The sequence below is a fragment of the Nicotiana tabacum genome, chromosome 12, assembly GCF_000715075.1.
Source record: "Nicotiana tabacum cultivar K326 chromosome 12, ASM71507v2, whole genome shotgun sequence".
Lineage (NCBI taxonomy): Eukaryota > Viridiplantae > Streptophyta > Magnoliopsida > Solanales > Solanaceae > Nicotiana > Nicotiana tabacum.
This window is the reverse complement of record NC_134091.1, coordinates 38,133,290-38,152,168: the sequence shown is the minus strand read 5'-3', so window position 1 is coordinate 38,152,168 and position 18,879 is coordinate 38,133,290. Positions and strand designations below refer to the sequence as shown.

General features: G+C 35.9%; 1 protein-coding gene across 4 annotated transcripts; it reads right to left on the bottom strand.

The window, feature by feature from the left end:
• Positions 1-3,076: 3,076 nt before the first annotated feature.
• Positions 3,077-12,179, bottom strand: LOC107784662 (putative helicase MAGATAMA 3). Of its 4 annotated transcripts, XR_001647724.2 has the most exons (10): positions 11,961-12,167; positions 10,720-10,762; positions 9,040-10,553; positions 7,621-7,800; positions 7,131-7,226; positions 6,867-7,029; positions 6,660-6,792; positions 4,818-6,581; positions 3,851-4,705; positions 3,077-3,768 (listed from the first exon to the last, which is right to left on the bottom strand). XR_001647724.2 is itself a non-coding variant. In XM_016605818.2 (8 exons), the coding sequence occupies exons 2-8, from the start codon at positions 10,415-10,417 to the stop codon at positions 4,289-4,291; spliced, it is 4,131 nt and encodes a 1,376-aa protein (XP_016461304.2). In that variant the 5' UTR covers positions 10,418-10,762; positions 11,961-12,179; the 3' UTR covers positions 3,077-4,288. The 4 variants fall into 4 exon arrangements, 1 of the variants encoding a protein (XP_016461304.2); XR_012697264.1 differs by having other exon boundaries at positions 9,040-10,762; positions 11,961-12,179; XR_001647722.2 differs by lacking the exon at positions 11,961-12,167 and having other exon boundaries at positions 9,040-11,936.
• Between the last annotated feature and the right edge of the window lie 6,700 nt (positions 12,180-18,879).

The following is an 18,879-nucleotide window of genomic DNA, read 5'->3' as shown; positions in this document are numbered from 1 at the left end:
TGCAATGAGGAGGCAGTGACTCATCTCGCCTAGGGGAGGCATCGGGTGTTGCGCCTTCGTCTGTTGTTTCGCAGCTTTCGTTGATGACGTTCATGAGGTTGGTTGGGAGGTCGTTGGTTATTCTCGCCCTTTCTTCCCTATTACCTGTCATGTTGGGATTTGTGCACACAAAGAAAGGTTCTCTCGTTCTTGCTTTTTTTTTTTTTTTTTTTTACGTTTGTGATCCGTGTTGGTGACAGATTTAGAAGAAACTAAAAATTTAACTAGAAAATTCCCACAGACAGCGGCAAATTATTTGACCAAAAAATATAACCATTGGTTCAAATAATTAAATTTATATATTCAGGGGGTTAAACCTAGTTAACAATAATATTCCTAGATATGAGTTCTGATGGCATGACTAATGTTGGACAGATCCGATAGAGATATAATGATGGTGTATAACAATCATTCCAAGCAACATAAACAATGATAGAGCATTAAATAGCAACAAACAATAATAAATGGTATTCGATTAAATAAAAGGAGTGATTCACCCAATAAAGGAGAATCTATGTGTTATTCCTCCTGACATTAATGATAAATGACAGGCAAATCCTTGAATATTCGAATTATCCTCGGATCTGGTGGAAAGTATGAAATAATATAGATAAGAATATTGGTGAAAAATGTGTTGTTTGTATTATAGTGAGAGAGATAGCGAATATTTTGTCAAAGTGTGTTCTTACAAAATGAATATCCCCCTTTCCACCATTCTCTCCTTTTCTATTTATATGACATTTTCTTAACAAAACCCTAATAGTACAAGTAAATAGAATATCCACTAGAATATTCTTTTTAATATCTTATTTCGAAAATTAGCCGTTACAGCTTTGCCGACGGTGCTCGACATCGACCGTTGTTGACATCTCGGCCACGAATCTTGCCGCTTCCTGCTCGACCTCGACTAGTGACGGCTTGAAGATTCTTCCTTTAGCGCTATCTTGTCTTAAATATTTTAGGACAGATTTTGACCTATACAGTGACCATTCTCAAAATAATCCTATTGTGGAAAGAAAGATCATCTGTGTTAGAGTTATGGAAGCTGCGAAGAAGAAGAAATAAAGAAGGTTTTATCTGTTTAATTTAGGGTATATTTGTCTAACTAATATAAAGTGAGTAAATATTAGTTGCTTTTGAGGCGATGGCTAATTCTCAATTAATAGTGTAAAAAGTGGCTATTTTCCCTATATTTTACCCGTTAATAACAATGAAATCGTGTTGGCTTGTCTAGAAAGTTAGAGCTCAAATATTCAAAGTTCTCATCAAGCATTGTTTTAGAATAAGATGCTTATATGATTACACGTTTGAGGTAAGATAATCTATTAATGCCCAAGCCAACACTGAATTCGCTTTACGTCTTGTGATGCTGTCAATTATGTAATGCGCAAAAATATTTTCTTTTAAGTATTTGGATACAACTGTTATAATATATATACATTTGTATTTTATAATAAAGAATTTGTCGACTTCATATCTTCACATTTTCCAATTGACGTTATTATTCTTACTTTAAAATAAATTAATGAAACAATTATGCAACAGTCTCCCTCAAACCAGTTCTGCGTGTTTATTTTTAAAAGGTATTAACAATAAAGAAAAGTATTTCTAGTTGGTTTTAAAACTAAACCCAAATTCAGTGGACTGCTCTAAAAAAATCAAACCCAAAACCGATAGGTTTGGTTTATGCAAAACATGAAACGTGTTTGATTTCAGCTTCTTTCTTTTTCATGTAGCTCTCCTCATTTTTAAACTGAAATATTTCTTTTTTCTTATTGAATGTTTGAACCTTCTGACTGGACTTTTTCCTCATTCTTTTCTCTCCGTTTTAAATAGCTATAACACCAATGTAAACACATCAAATTGCCAAAACTAATTCTTCCAGATTGAATTCAAGCGCGCACAATTATCTTTTGAAAAGTAAAACAACAATAAATTCTGTATTTTTGTCAAACCAAATTCAAATGGAGCAGAAGAGACTTGTATTTTGTGTTTCCTCATTTAAACAGCAGTCACATATAGACCGTTAATGTCATGAACGAACAAACCCCTAAACTGTTATGATTAAATCCAAACAAAAAAATCAATAAATCGCCATAAGATTCCGAAACAAATCGAAACAGATAAAAGATAACAATTTTTGGAAGATAAGAAAGAAGAATAAAAAGTAAAATCGGTATTCGATTATTCATAAAGTAATCGTCATATCCGATTCGCGTGTTTGGTCAAGATTAGTAATGACATTAATGCTAACCAAAATTATACCGCCATTATTAATATTCGCTGCCGTCAATTTTTAAAATCCTACTGTCATACATTCAATCTGTTATATACTACTTTTGGTGCTTTTCTTAAAAAATCTTAAACCAAACTAGGAATAGTTTTAGCAAACAATATTAAACATTTCTATTGTTAAAAAGAAGTATTAGCAATGTCAGTTTAGAGTAATTACATGAATTTAAGAGCAATTATTGGTGAATTTTGCAGACAATGCTAGTACTTGAGAGAACTTAACCAAAAGGCCCATCCTACTTTCTTAGTATCACTGATAAATGTGATTAATTGGGAGTATAATCGAAAACCTGGACTATTTTAAAAACAGGCAAAAATTAATCTGGAGAAAAATTTCGGTATTTTTTTCTCTTGAGCACTTAATCTTACAGTGACCTTGTATAGATGAAGAGACAGCTGTTCCACAATCTGCACAGTTTAGTTGTCTTGATAAATACTTATATTAATGTTGTTAAAGAGCTTTTAGCTTGTGTAGAAATCGTTGAAGAAAAACTATCAAATGCTAGCACACCTAATTTGTTTTAAAAGGCAAATTATTGGATATCAGGATAAAACAGTATGTCCCAAACTTCAACAATTTAATCTACTCCCGCCGCACCTTAATACATACAAATTACAATTCAAAAATTCATTGATTGGCAACCTTTGAATTACTAGGGTTTGCACTTGGGGCTAAACCTTTAAGTAACTAATCAAAGTGCGTTCCAACACAACCCTTCTCTTCAGCCAGCGGGAAGAATAGTACTACTAGCGAAGAATGCACATACATTACCAACAAACATATCATTACAAGGTAGTGAACATACTAAGATACATTGAGCATGGAGAACGCAGCGAAAAGATGAAAAATGAACTTCAAAATTTCTTATGGGAAGGGAAAAAATGTGAACTTCTCCAACATCCCTAAGTATTAGACAACCTAATAAAAAGAATTGTGCTTTTGACAAGAATATGTACAGAACTAGTCCAGGATCTGCCAAGGGCCTCCATAGCAACATTTAGGAACCGAATAACAGCACTTCTCAGTCTATACGGCATCCTGATTTGTTCATCAGCTCGTATTTCACAGGCTACCATATCACCAGTGTTCCATGCTCAGCCTTAAATGAATTCAGTAACTTTCTGAAACAGTTTCCCCACACGGTCAGCTCAGTTCTCTTAATGCCCTGGGCTCATTCCATGGACTAGTTGTCTTGCTCAAATTCAGAACATGGCACAAATGACGCCAGTGTCAGACATACTACTTAACAGAGCTCCAACTCTCTTGGGATAGTCTCGGTGGTAATATATCATTAACAGAGAAGCAACCAGTAAAGGGTTCTGACGAGAAGAATTCACATTTTTAAGCCACATATGGCTCTGTATCCAAGATAATTGGCTGGGATGAACTTTCTTCTCTGTCCCAATGGAGGCTTTGATGACAAGCTGCTAAGTGCTCTGTTTGAAAAGCTCAAAGAAATGAGAATGTTGTACCTATATAGTCAAGAATTTCAAGTCATCATAAGTTTCAAACAAGTACCTTTATAACCTAACAGCAAAAGAACTTCAGCCACGACTGAGAGCCCCCATTGCTCAAAATCCCATGAAATTGTTAAATCTTCCAAGTACCACCATAATCAACCAGGATATCTCTCTGTTGTAACATAGCCTTCCATTCCCTTCATCAACAAGAATTCCCTTCCTCAAACCATATTCTGCAAACAAGACCAGCTTGACCAGCTGCGTCATCAAGAGCTGTCCTAGCCAGGAGGAGCAAGTCTTTAGGAACAGAAATGCTTCCTTACTGCCATAGTCTTCCAGCATCACCAAGAAGTCCTTTAAATAAACCTTAGTTTGCACATACGATCAGCATGCATAGCTATGCCATCAACCAGTCTCCCAGACAGGAGCAAGTCATAACATCAGGAACAAAAATGGTTGGCCCCCATGATGTATGGCACACATTCACGGACATCAGCTACAGATCTCTTCTCCCAATTCCAGCTGTATTTTGCCTCCTCTGTATGCCATATTGCCAGGAATCTCTAGATTTATCAGCAGATTGATCAAAATCATCCAATGAGTTCTCTTGTGATGGCTTGGAAGACCTATAACTCCCATTTCTTACATGTAATGCATTTGGCTTTTCATCATCTTCTGAAGGCGTTCCTGACCTGGACTCCATGTGTGTATCATATATTCTGTGCCGTAACCCAGATCTGAAACCTCTATTATTAGCCATCTTGGTCGGTGGAGGAGCATGAGAAGCTGACCTGGGTAGCAGGAACTCCTTAGGCAAAGAATCCATGTCCATGTAACATTTTCTGGTTTTGGCATCGGCAATCAATGCAGCCCAATCTTCTGATTTCACCAGAGCATTGGCATTTCCCATTACCTGTTAAGAGAACAATAAAGGGTAAGTTATTATTAACTCGTACATAGCATCTTTGCACGTAGAGGATATGAATACAGAATTATGTGCATAAATGGAGACCGAAATAACATACCCAAAGAGCTCTTCTTGCACGAGTAAGAGCAACGTTCATTCGCCGTATATCTGCAACAAACCCTACCCCATGGTTTGAGGCACGCACACATGACATTATAATAACATCACGTTCTTGACCCTGGAAAGCATCCACAGTATTTATGTAGATGTCTTTTCCTTCTTCAGAATTTAAAACATCTGCGAACTCCCGTTGAAGGCATTTAAGTTGCAGCTTGTATGGAGTGATTATACCTACAGTAACTTTCCCAACACCAACAGATTTACAAGTTTTTTGAAGATGCTCATATATACGAAGACAGAACTGCGCTTCATGTGTATTCTGATATGAAACAGATCCACCTCTATGTGATTCCCGACCATGTGTAATGTCATAAAAGATGTACGGCTTTAGTAAAGGATCCTTGTAATAACTTTCATCAGGCAGATTAGCAACACTTTCGCTGTCTGTAAGGCGACCTTGATAAAAGTACCTAGATGGAAAATCCCTAATTTGAGGATGCATCCTGTACTGCACTGATAATAACATAGTTGGGCAGCCTGCTTGCTGAAACCTCTCAAAGAGACTTCTACTATACATCAAAGTTCCAGCTGCTTTGCTGATAACAGTAGCAGGAAGCTGCTGCGGATCCCCAACAAGAACACACCGTGCTGCACCAAGAGAAAGGGGAGGAAGGACTGCTACTTCACTGGCTTGGGCTGCTTCGTCAATGACTACCATGTCAAAACCATGGGTGAGACGAGAGAACAATTTCCTCCCACTACTTGAGACAGTAGTGAAAACAATTTCAGCTTCATTGGCAAAACTAGCCTCCAGACTAGCACGAGCTTCCTCCATGTTGAAATTGTTACCACCACGGAACCTACTTTCCAAAATCAGAAGGCGGGACATTTCCACCAATATTTTATCTCTATTCTCAACCACTGCCGCAAGGTTCTGCAATAGAGAATCTCGGTTTTGGTCCCTAGCCATAAGAACATCAGGGTCAACTCCGACAGATCCCTGTGAACGACCAGCAGCAGCAGCAACCGTTAGTTCTCTTTGAAGGCCAGCTATCTGCTGAGACAACTGAGCTTCACGAGCTCTCAACTGGTGCATCCACCCATAAACTTCATCACGACTCTTCATCAAAAGCTGTTCAGTTCTCCGCTCCACAGAGACTGCTTGGGCAGCACGCGTTTGGGAATCCACCCCGACTCGTGCAACATCAGGCCGATAAACTTTCATCTCCCCATCGATGAATCCACGATCAAGAACACGTGCAAGAAGCTCGTCGGTTGCAGCATTTGAAGGAGCACAGACAAGCATTCTAGGTTTTGGGCATAGCTTTGGGAGGGTTCTGAAGAGATTCTGGTCCATGCTTAGCAGGACTTCATCAATGGATCCAGTAGCAACATTATCTGAGTTACTCTCATTATTCTGCTTATAGCTTTCAGGAGCAAGTTTCTTGAGCAATGCGGTGTAATAGTGCTGATACTGAACAAGATGAATGACGTTCAGCATTCCCCACACTGTGTGTGTTTTACCTGTACCAGGTGGCCCCTGAACTAGAGTAAAAGGCCATGGATCTTGCCTCTTTGTCATACCATTAGTTCCAGCAGCTGTATGTGTTGCAGCCCATTGGATTGCTCCTAGCTGCGGTCCATTGAATGTCCTGTGCAAGTGGTCAACAAAGTTTGGCGTAAAGCAGTCAGGCATTGCAGGTGTCTGCTCTTCATATTTAGGGAAGTGCTCTGGACTTGGCTGAAGAATTGCATTTTGCATCTGCACAAAAGACCATAGTTCTTTATTTAAACAGATAGCAGAAAAGCATTCTGGGCAAGAGCTAGGTTTAGATATAACCTGCAGATTAAGACGCCGAAATGCATGTAAAGCAACATATTCTCGTTGGGTCGTTGCTAGAGAACCCAGAACAGTCAGAAACCAGATGCCTCTTGGTTGTAGTTTCCGCAGTATGTGATCACTATCAATATTGCTGAAAGAACAAATACCAAGATGTTAGCTCATTATTCAAGGAAGGTGGAAGCAGTTAAAAGCCTAGTCACTAACCTGTTGGTGTCAAACGGATCTCCAACATAGAAGTGCAGGATGGCTCCAGTAGCATCTCGAGTATCAATAGGTATGTGTCGTCTCACAGTACCGGCCACACGACCAGTTATTTCAGGCTGCTCATCATCCCCAAATGTTGAGGTTCCGCTTCTCCGTGATCGGACTGCTTCGTTGATACAAAGTTTAGAAGTTATACTAAAATTAAGAAGAAAAAGAAACACAGGAAATTTGACATACACTCCAACAAAACGTTATAAGACCAACCTGAACCAGGACGTGGAGTTGAGAGAACTGCAACATCTCCCTCTTTGAATGACCACTTCCACTCACATTCTGGAATAAGGATTACATCATACCATCCTGTGGAGAGGAAAACGCAGTGCCGATTAGATACGTAGGACAAGAAATCCAGCTAGGCCGACCACAGATTCCCCACTCTTTGAATTTCTCTTTTGTGTGTGTGTTTTCTTTCATTCGGAGGGGAGCCGTTCTAACCTATATGTATGGACCAATCAAACACTTATGTTATCCTAGATACAGTAAAATTTTGTCTCGCTTGATATTTGGGAAACTAGGAAATCCTAGAGATTGAAATGAAAAAACAATCCTGCAGAGTAGCTCAAAAGCGAAGACGCGACATTAAAAAGTTGAATAGCTTCCCAAATATGGATTTGGTATAATAAAAAGTTGTCCCTCATATCCGAGTCAAAGAATAAAACAACATAAATGTATAAATAAAGTTGCCATAACATACCTCTTTCTCGCCGTTCAATGTTTTTAACATGGACCTTCACATGGGTTCCTGATTCACCCATCTCCTCCCAAGTACTGTACAACTGTGCCCGGCATTCCTCAAAGAGCAAAGGTTCAAACACCTTAACATATTCTTCCTCAGATTCAAAGTGACCGGGAACACACTGAAGCTCCGTTTCATCTGACATGAAGAGAAGTTCACTCCTTAATAATACACCATATGATCGCACTTTATGCACCACAACACTTTTGACACAAGGCAAATAAGAAATTGAAAAAAGAAATTAGAAATTCAAGGAGCTGTACAATGCTAGTCGCTACTAACATGCCTAATACGGCACTTCAGAGGAGCAAATCAGAGCACCTTTAAAAAAAAGTAACACGAAAATGTTTTCAATGCTTTCTCCTGGTACATGTGAACAGGTTAGCCACGGAGACCATGAAAAATACACTAATAATCATATAATTAACTTTGAGAAAACAAATAATTCTTCCATCCCACAAGCTATCCTGATGATTGTGATGCCCACCAGATGAAGCTAGAGGATCCCCTTTGGTATGCATGGGCCTGAGTAATATAAAGGGAACACCACCACTCAATAAACTAAAACAGTAAATCCTGCCTCACGAAGCATTCCATAAAACCGGATGCTATATATAGGCCACTACAGCAACCTAGAAGAAGAAAGTGGCAGTACAAAGCATATATCATTTAATAAACATACGCCTTCATAGAGAAACTCAAATATCATACGAGAGAGAGAGAGAGAGAGAGAGAGAGAGAGAGAGAGAGAGAGATAGAAAGAGATGTGACAATGTGCAGCTGATGTGTGGTCCAGTCACTCAGATTCTCAGAAAAATGAAAAATACAACATAAAAGAAGTTTAAAGGATTAACCAAATGTTGAATGACCACCTGAGCAAGAACAAATACTTGCTTCTTTGAAGTAAAACCTAAAAGAAATGGGTTTCATATTATCTGACGACATGCTCATTATGACAGAGCACAAGAAAAAGTGAGAAAGCTGCACATCACTCATTCTAACAATATTCTAGGGAAATGCAAGTTTTGATCCTTGATCTCTAACAAGAGAAATAACTAAACATCTACGACAACATAAATGCTTATCTACCATATCACAGTCCTTACTAGGACAGTAAGACCAATGCTCTCTATTAAAACCTAATTTGGAGCCTTTCTCCAATTAGAAAACTGGATGTACCCCACCCCAACCCAACCCAACAAAACAAAACAAAAAAATCATCAGGGAAAGGTTCATAAGCTATGTCACGTTGCTTAAAAGCACAGAAAAGAATAAAAAGTTCGAGACAGAAAAAACTAATGAAGCAGTACTATCAGCAACAGTCGCAATAATAACAACAATGATGAGAATGATAATATAAGTGGAACTGGACAATACCTGGATGTTGCCAAAACTTCTCGTTCGTCACCTCCCGGATAAGGCGTTCTACAGATGTATCTTGGGACTGGCTACTTACTATAGGTTGCTTCTTGGACGGAGGTTTTTTGGCTCCCAATTTTGGATCCATGGAACTTTGACTGGTCAGAGCAGGCTTCCTACCAGGGACCTGCGAATTTCTACCTTGTCTCGGATCTGTGGGATGTTTCGAAGAACTCGGTCTAGGCATAGGTGATGTTTGAGCCTCAGGCGTGAGGTCGATCGAACTATTCATCCGTCTAGGACGACCTAGAGGTGCTAGGTTCACATCAGCACTTGATTCAGATTTATAATCAATAGATTCCATAGGATAGTTGCCTTCATTAGTTGATTCGTTTTGTTTTATATCTTTAACAAGTTGCTGACTCTGCTTTTCCCCATTCTTTTCAGCAGGCGGAGGAACAGTACGCGACTCTTTCACAATACGAGTAATAGGTGCTGGAAAATTTTGCCGCCTCGTAGCACTTTTTATTGAACCTGCCTGCTTAACGTCTTCCAAATCAAGAAACATCGTCTGCCTACTGCGCTTCTTTCCCAGCATCGCTTCCTTTTGTTGGTCAATCTTAGGGCGCTTACCAAAATTGTTAGCACACTTTAAAGCATGAATTGCCTCAGCACCTCTAATCTCTCTATGCTTTGGCACCTGGCCAGAATCCTCCTGACCATCCATGGCGATATCAGTTTTATTACTGGTTTCAGAATTTCTGCTACTATTACTTTTCCTGTCATTTGTATCTGGATCTAATTCTAAAGAAGAAATATTGGAATTTTCACCATTCCGTTTCTCATTATCCTGAGAAGCATTATCGGCAGAGCGAACTTTATCACTATTATTCACTGGCTCAACTGCTGATTTCTCCTGCGTAGCTTTATCAACATCAGTATTCGACTTATCATTGATGCCTAAATTTTTATATGCATCAGTTGAACCCTCTGCATCAGACCATTCACCTTCTTCCTTTTCAGCCGTTTGCATATCGAGAGAGTTCAGATCTGGCTGGAGCACATCCTTCAATACATGTTCCTGACTTGATTTAGACAATGAAGCACCGCTGAAAGTTATGGCCCCAGCACTCTTCTGTTCCTCAGGAGCTCTAGATGCCTCTGCACCTTTTGACCGTACAAAGGGCTGAAAACCTGAAACAGAAGAGGCATGGGAAAAAGCATGATTGTTTACTATCCCCGGAGGATCAACAGAGGATGCCAAAAACTCAGAAGTCTTGGTACTAGAAGAGGGTACTGCTCTCTGGGGCTGGAAACAGAGGACACCATCATTGTCCTGGTCATCCTCAGAAGGGGGTTCATTAAGATCAAACAACAGCCTTCCTTTAGAACCCATCTCCAATATAATTGCATATACACTGAATAAAAGGAGCTTATACCACCACGTCTCGCTAATATTTAATTCTCACAGAGCTATGGGCAAATTTTCTAACCTCTTTATTTCCCACAGAACATTAAAAGCAAGAAATACTCTGCAATTTGGGGAAAGCAACAAACTTGATTAAAGGAAAAAAGTCACAGCATCAAACACTTTGGTTTGCAATCCAGCCAAGAACATTAGATTTACAACATCCTCGTCTAATTGGAATACTAAAAACATGAAGCAAATGAAGTGCTTTAGTAGTGGTCAGCACTCACAGCTACAGCCGCAGTATCTAAATCAGGAATGTATAGCTACAGCCTGCACGATCAAATTAATATCTTAATCAGCAATTCTTCTTACAGGAGAAAAAGGAAAATCAAAAGAAAAAAGTAAACATAAGCTCTGTGTTAAATTCTTAAATCTTATTGATGTTACATTATCACAAAGATTAACTGCGTCAAAATCAACCAAATAATAAAGAAAACCCAACAGACACTAAATTCAACGCCAAGCTCGAGCCCTGGAAATAAACACCACGCTAGCAATTACAGATGAGCCTCAACAACCAAATACAGGGAAAAGGCAACTACAGGCCCTTCTAAAAAAACAGCTACAAGACTAAGAAGACAGGAAAGCGGGTAATCGAGATCAATTACACAAATTCCATCGAAAGAAGTACAAGTTCTTCTCAAGATTATTACACACGCGACTTTTCATTTTAGTAAATTATCTATATCCAAATACATCAAAAAATGTATGTTAACATACTTTGATAGCACTACAAGATATCTATGACTTCGTAGATAAGATAAAACCATATTCCCCCAATAAAAACTATATCTAACAAACTCTATCCTCAACCTTTCACCTCTATCAATCGACCGACCCACATCCACCGATACAAACTCATCAAATAGCTCCAATAACACATAAACAGTCGTAGCTTTCCCTCCCCACACATTAATATATACAATTAAGTAATGGCATAAAATAGTTACCCACTACAGCAGAATATAAATGAGGCATCAAAAACAAATCCAACCAATGTGACAAAACAGCACACAGTACACAATAAATAAATAAATAATAATAATAATAAAACAGCTAACAACTAATTACGCAACTAAATCACCCCTAGCACCCCTTTTAGATTAGTACCAGATTGACCCTCTACCAGAGATTCTCCAAAAGAAGCCATCAAATAAGCCAATCTTTACAAATTCGCAATTAGTTAGGGTTTCCAAGAATCGAACAACCAATCAAAAAACTTATTATACAAATTAATTAATATCACCCATTAGTCAATTTACCAAAGAAATTCCCAAATTCATCATATCCATTAAACCCCAGATCAAAGCCAATATAGTCTCTACTTCGATCTATTTTTTCTACATATTATTTCGATCTATTTTTATTTACTTTATTATTTAATTATTAATCAAATTGTGTGGAGAGAGAAAGAGTGTGTGTGAGAGAAGAGAGATAGAGAGAGAGCGGAGAGAGAGGGGAAAAGTACCTCAAAACAGCACCACGAAATCTAGAAAGAGTCAAAAGAAGAAAAAAAACAATTAAAATAATAAACAAATTTTAATAATAGAATAATAATAAATAAATTTCTCGTAAGTTTTCTATAGTTGGTGGTGCGCTTTGTATATTTGTAGAGAGAGCTGTCGAGAGAGACAGAGTTTTAGAGAGAGAGAGAGAGAGAGAGAGGAGAGAAAACGAATGAAAGTGAAAAAAGAAGAGTGGGGAGGGGGCTATTTATAGGAAAATACAAGGGCCCATGTGCCCGGCCGGACTTTACGCCGATCACCGTTATTTTAAATTTCCGGCTAATACTTAATCTGACGGCATCACTTTTTTATTTAAAAAACCTATTAGATGTACGCGATTACCCTTCAACTTTAGCTTATTTACGTTGGTGAAATGACGAGAATACCAGATTGGAGAGCGGAGCTTTGGGGTAAAGGGTGGAGGGTAAATATGACATTTTAAGAGCTTTTGCATGATGATCTGTCTAGATCCGTTTAACAGCCGTATATGTAAACGAGACTCGTGTTCAAATTTTGATTTTTATTGGCCTTTAACAAAAAAAGAAAAGAAATTCTCAGTTTTTGTCGTTGTGGTGAGTTTCCTTTGGGATCAGTTTTTTTGGCTTCCTTTGATCTTTTCTTTTCCTTTTTTGGTATGTTATGTTATTAACCAGATTAATAAAAAAGACTAAAGTTTCCTAGAGAAAATAGGTAAGATCTTTAAGAATTGGGAAATCTATGGTAAATTGGGATAATATTGTTGGATAATTTTGGAAAAATTATGATGGGATAGTTTGGTAGGTTGGGAAAAAGCTCATGTGATTTTCTTATTTGCCACTCATCAAAATATGAGTACTATATTGATAAAGTAACTGTGGACATGATGTTACGTTGTTGTTTCAATTTTATGCATTGTGTAAATATTATATATACTTTGTGTAATTCGATTCGTTCTAATATAATATAATTTTATATTTTTCAAATTCTAATATAGATGTGTATATGCACTTTGACATTAATACTTAAATATTTTTATATAATTTGTGCATAAAACGCAAGCCTTAATTTTAACCTAAGCGTTTAATATATAAATGATACAAGCATTGTTACCTTCTCTCCATAAATGAAGTTGTAAGTAATCTTAGGTTATAACTTTTTTGTGTGTAATCTATATTTTGTCTGATAGCTTAAACGCTCCTAAGAAAATTTGTCACGATTAGATTGTCATTCAAAAAAATTTCTTGTGTGATAATACGTCCATCCTTTAGCAAGGTGGTACAAACTCGTCAATAAATTAAGCCTTAAACTAGTATAGTATTATATTTCGTGATAGCACATTCATCTTTTATCGTATGTTATTAACTAGATTTATATAATATATATAAAAGACTAAAGTTTCCTATAGAAAATAGGGAAGATCTTTAAGAATTGAAAAATTTATCGGAAATTAAGATAATATTATTGGAAAATCTGGAAAATGATGATGGAATAGTAAGGTAGTGTGAGAAAAAACTCAAATATGCCTCTTCACAAAAAAATTAACGCATATGAATAGTTACTATGGACACATGCCATTATTTTTATTTTCGTTTTATGAGTTGATGGTGTACAAATTTTACATTCTCAATGTAACTTAATTAATTTGGCGCTCAAACATAACATAAATTCTCTTTTTTCCATATTGTAGTGTAGATGTTTATATACAAATTTTTTAGATAACACGATTACGTAAATATATTTTATATTATTTATGCATAATTAGTAACGACATATTTAACCTAAATATTTAATATCGAAATGGTGTAAACAAGTTATGTCAACTTCTTTTCATAAATGAAGTTGTACGTAATCTTGGGTCTAAAATCTTTTTACGTATGTAAAATCTATATTTTGTCTGATAGCTTAAACACATCTAAGAAAATTTGTTGTCGTTGTCCTTCTAAATTTTCCTTTTGTTATTAATACATCATCTCTTAGCAAGGAGGCACACAAAGTTACAATAACTTAATTCTTGAACTAATATTATATTATATTTGGTGATAGCACATCTTTCTTCCAAAATAGCTTCACCAAAAGATAAGCAAATTAAATAAATATAAGATTCTTTTTTGAAATCCTATACAATATTCATTTTTTTGTATGTTATTAACTAGATTAATAAAAGACACTAAAGTATCCTCAGAAAATAGGTAAGATCTTTAAGAATTGAAAATTTAGGATACATATTATTGGAAATCTTGAAAAAATTACCATAATAGTTTGGTAGGATGAGAAAAAGCTCATATTTGAATTTCCAACTTTCTCTCACCAAAACACCAATCTATATTGATGGAGTTACTATGGACACATGCCAGTTATTTTTGTTTTAGCTATATGTATTGATGATGTAAAAATTTAGACATTTAGTGTAATTTGAGTTGCTCTAATATAATATAAGTTCTATTTTCACATTATGTGTAAATGTTATATGTCATTTATTTTAAATGATATGATTGTGTAAATATATTTTATATTATTAGTGCCAAAACTAACGTAGTTATGCATGTTCTAAGTTTAGCCTAAATATTTAATATCGCATGATATAAACTAAGTTACATTATATTAATCTATTTTTTTTAGAAATGAAATTGTCGTAATCTACATCATGTCGGATAGCTTAAATCGTCTTAAGAAAATTTGTTACACTAGTATCATAAATTGTCATTTGAATTTTTTTGTTTTGTTAATGCATAATCTTTTAAGCAAGGAGGCATACGATGTTATCAATAATTCAAATTCTTGGATTAGCATTATACTCAATTTCGTGATAGCATATCTATATCTATCTATATCCATATCTATATTATTATAAAAGCACGAATGCTGAAAGCTAAAATATTGAATGACTAAAATATCATCAAAATATTGATATACTTTTATACCCTTAATTATTTATAGTAATCTTCACAAGAAATGGACAAAACTGAAAATACACCCACTAAGATGAAGAGTTGTAATAGAATAGGAATTTGATCGTGGAATTCTGATAAAGCGATCAACTAAATCCATCCAATTCAATTTGAGTATATGTAAGACTTCAATCACAAGGATACCTCCTTATGTTAACTATATTAGTTAAGAAAAACAGTCACAAAAATTATCAAATAAGCATTGTGTTTCATGCTAAATTGTGTTTGTATACTGATTGTTTTGTCCAAATAGGACAACTAATATAAACGCTTCTTCAATTTTCTTTACAGATTACACGTGTTTCATGCTAATAATTTTGTTATGTTTTTTTTTAATTATCTATATGTTCTTACTAATGATTACAATTTATCATGTTTTTCTCTTTTATATTTTTGCTTTTTCAAATTTTTTCTAATCATAAAATTTTGATATTCCATGTAGTTTGAGATATTCACTAGGACAAAGAAACATAAGATTAGGAATGTTTTCATTTAGATTTTCCTGGCAAAGACCCTCAGGAAGAAGGTTAGCAAGATATCTTATATGATGGAAATAACAATCTGTAATATTTCTTTGAGGACTATGGTTATGGTTTTTGGTATTTTGAGATAAGTTGTTCCATATATTAACATTTAGTATATTAAAATGCTAAATATCGAATCACAAAAGTATTCTCAAAATATTAACCGTCTATTATGCTCCTCTACAATTAAATTATGTCGATGTACAAAAATGTTGTGATGACCCAAAATGTCATCTTTAAATTTAATAATTAATTCTGTATTCTAAGACCTCGAAAAAGTACTATTTATCATTCCTCGACTTGTGTGCGCAGTCCGTAAAATTTTCCGGAAAGTTTTTATGTGAAAAATGGATTAAAATGTGAAATAGAGCCTTAAAACTCAACTGAGTTGACTTTGGTCAACATTTTAAGCAAACAAACCCGAATCAGTATTTTGACAATTCCTGTAGGTCTGTATCGTGATTTGGGACTTGGGCGTATGCCTGAAATTTAATTTGGAGGTCCCTAACTCAAGTTATGACCATTTAACAGAAACTAGTAATTTAAAGGCTAAAGATTTCCAAGTTTGATCACGGGGTTGACTTTTGATATCGGAGCCGAAATCCGATTCTGAAAATTTGAATAGCTCCGTTATGTCATTTAGGACTTGTGTGCCAAATTTGAAGTCATTCCGGATTCACTTAATATGTTTTGGCACGAATTTTGCAAATGAAAAAGTTTAAAACTCAAAATTCGAATTGAGGTGTGAATTGTAATTTTGATGTTGTTTGACGTGAATTGAAACCCCGAGTAAGTCCGTATTATATTTCGGAACTTATTGGTATATTTGGACGGGGTCTCGAGTATCCAGAGTGTAACTCGAATCGAAATTGGAACAAGAATTGGACTTAAGCAAAATCTGAATTTTTGCCTTCTGTTGTAATCGCACCTGCGAATTTTTGACCGCAGGTACGAGCTCGCAAAAGTGAGCCTTCCATCGCAGAAGCGGCCTGGGCAGGCTGGGCAAAGGTCCGCAGGTGCGGAAACTTGCACGCACCCGCTGCGCATTTGTCCTCCGCAGATGCGAGGCCTCGCCTGGCAGCCCCATTTCGCAGATGCGATATTTTTCTCGCAGATGCGAGCTCGCATGTGCGAGCCCAGACACCGTAGGTGCGGAAATGACTGGGCAGTGTATATATCGAAGAGTCCGATATTTTTACTCATTTTGGTCATTTTGAGCTCGGTTAAGACGAAGTTTTGAGAGGTTTTTTACGATTTCGAACTGGGTAAGTGTTCTATAACCAAAAGTGATTATATTTCACGAATCCATGTCTATATTCATCATTTATTTCGGATTTAGATGGAAAAAATTAGAATTTTTGTAAAACTTTCCAAAAACGAAAAATTTAGATTTGAAGGTCCATTTGACATCGGAATTGGATAATTTTTGTATGATTGAACTCGTAGCGGAAAGGGTATTCGGATTTCACGAGTTTTTTCGGGATTTGAGATGTGAGTCCCACTGTCAAATATTTAAATGAATTTCAAATTTTTATCCGCAAAATTAATAAATTCATATGAAATTAATTTCTATGATTCATATTGAGTATATTGAATTGTTTATGGATAGATTTGAAATTTTTAGAGACAAATTTAAAAGGAAAAGCTGTTGTCGAATAATTGATTGAAATTTGCAAAGCGAAGTAAGTGTCGTGGTTAACCTTGACTTGAGGGAATAGAACCCTTAAATTATTTGTTATGTGAATTGCATGTGAACGATGTATAGGCGAGGTGACGAGTGTCTATACGTCGTCAAATTAATTGTTTGCATGCTTACTTGAAAAATCATAAATCGTTTTAAATCATGAATTAATTATTATAATAATTATTTCTCTCATATTCTTTGTCAAATATTAATTCTTGAATTCCTGCATTAATTGTTACATGCTATTTGAATTATGTGTCTTAATTGTTATTTGACATTTAGCATATTAAATATTAAACTGCCTATTTTCTCTATGATTTTTATAATAATTTGCTATTTGTCTTTGTTTGTTTCATAATTAAATCATAATTATTGTATGCTTGTTGTCTTATAATTTTATATTAATTGTTGCATTTATTGTGAAAATTTCTTCTATAAGAATTGGTAAATGAATATGTTGGAGGAGCGGGTTGCACGCCGCAACAGAATTGATTATAATGAATATATTGGAGTATAATTATAATAAATATATTGGAGGATCGGGTTGCACGCCGCAACAAACTTATTAAAAGTCCATATTGGAGGATCGGGTTGCACGCCGCAACAGACTTATTTAATCAGGTTGCACGCATGCCGCAACAGACTTATTAAAAGTCCATATTGGAGGATCTGGTTGCACGCCGCAACAGACTTGATTAAAATGAATATATTGGAGGAGCGGGTTGCACGCCGCAACAGAATTGAATGTGAATATATTGTGAGAGCGGGTTGCACGCTACAACGGAAATTGATGGAAATGATAATTGGTTATGACTGCTAAGTTGGCTTCAATTATTATAAATGAGTTACCTGATTTATTTCTATTATTTGTTGTTGTTACTAATATTGCGTACATGTTAATGTAAGTGACCCGCCTTAGCCTCGTCACTACTTCGTCGAGGTTAGGCTCGACACTTACCAGTACATGGGGTCGGTTGTATTGATACTATACTCTGCACTTCTTGTGCAGATTTTGGAGTTGGTCCCAGCGGCGTACCATAGACTTGTTCGGATTTCAACTACTCAGAGGAGACTTGAGGTATAACTGCATGGCATCTGGAGTTCTGAAGTCCCCGTCTATTTTACTTTAGCTGTGTGTTTATTTTCAGACAGCTTTATCTTATTCAGGCCCTTATTTGTATTATTCTAGAAGTTCGTGCACTTGTGACACTAAATTCTGGGATGGTATTTAGACACCGTTATTTTTATGAATTATTCACTATATTTCAGACTTTACTTCCGCAATCGTTCTTTGTTATTGGTTAATATTATTCTAACATTGGCTTGCCTAGCAAGTGAAATATTAGGCGTCATCACAGTCCAAAGATGAAAATTTTGGATCGTAACAAATGTACTAAGAAGTTACCTAAGAATTGGACTTAGGAAAATTATCATAGAATTCAAAATACTTTAGGATTCTTCTAGGTGAAATAGCCATGTAACTGAACGAATTACTGTAGCTTAGGAATATGCAAAATTCCAGTTTTCACAAGTATGCCTATTTCGTCACAAAGGTACGCAAAATAATGCATTATACAAAATTTACAAACATATATCAATTTTCTTTCACAAGAATTTTTACTTTACAATGACTAGCAAAAATAAATAAAGTATAAGGGCAAACAACTCCAAATACAACAACAACAATAACAACAACCCAGTATAATTCAACTAGTGGGGTCTGGGGAGGGTAGTGTGTACGCAGACC

What these genes read in the sequence shown, in the direction of transcription:
- LOC107784662 (XM_016605818.2), bottom strand. Translation starts at nt 10,417, where the DNA reads ATGGGTTCTAAAGGAAGGCTGTTGTTTGATCTTAATGAACCCCCTTCT. An exon ending in GAAGTTTTGGCAACATCCAG is followed by an intron (nt 7,801 to 9,039) that starts GTATTGTCCAGT and finishes TCTTCATGTCAG; the next exon opens with ATGAAACGGAGCTTCAGTGT. An exon ending in GATCCGTTTGACACCAACAG is followed by an intron (nt 6,793 to 6,866) that starts GTTAGTGACTAG and finishes TTGTTCTTTCAG; the next exon opens with CAATATTGATAGTGATCACA.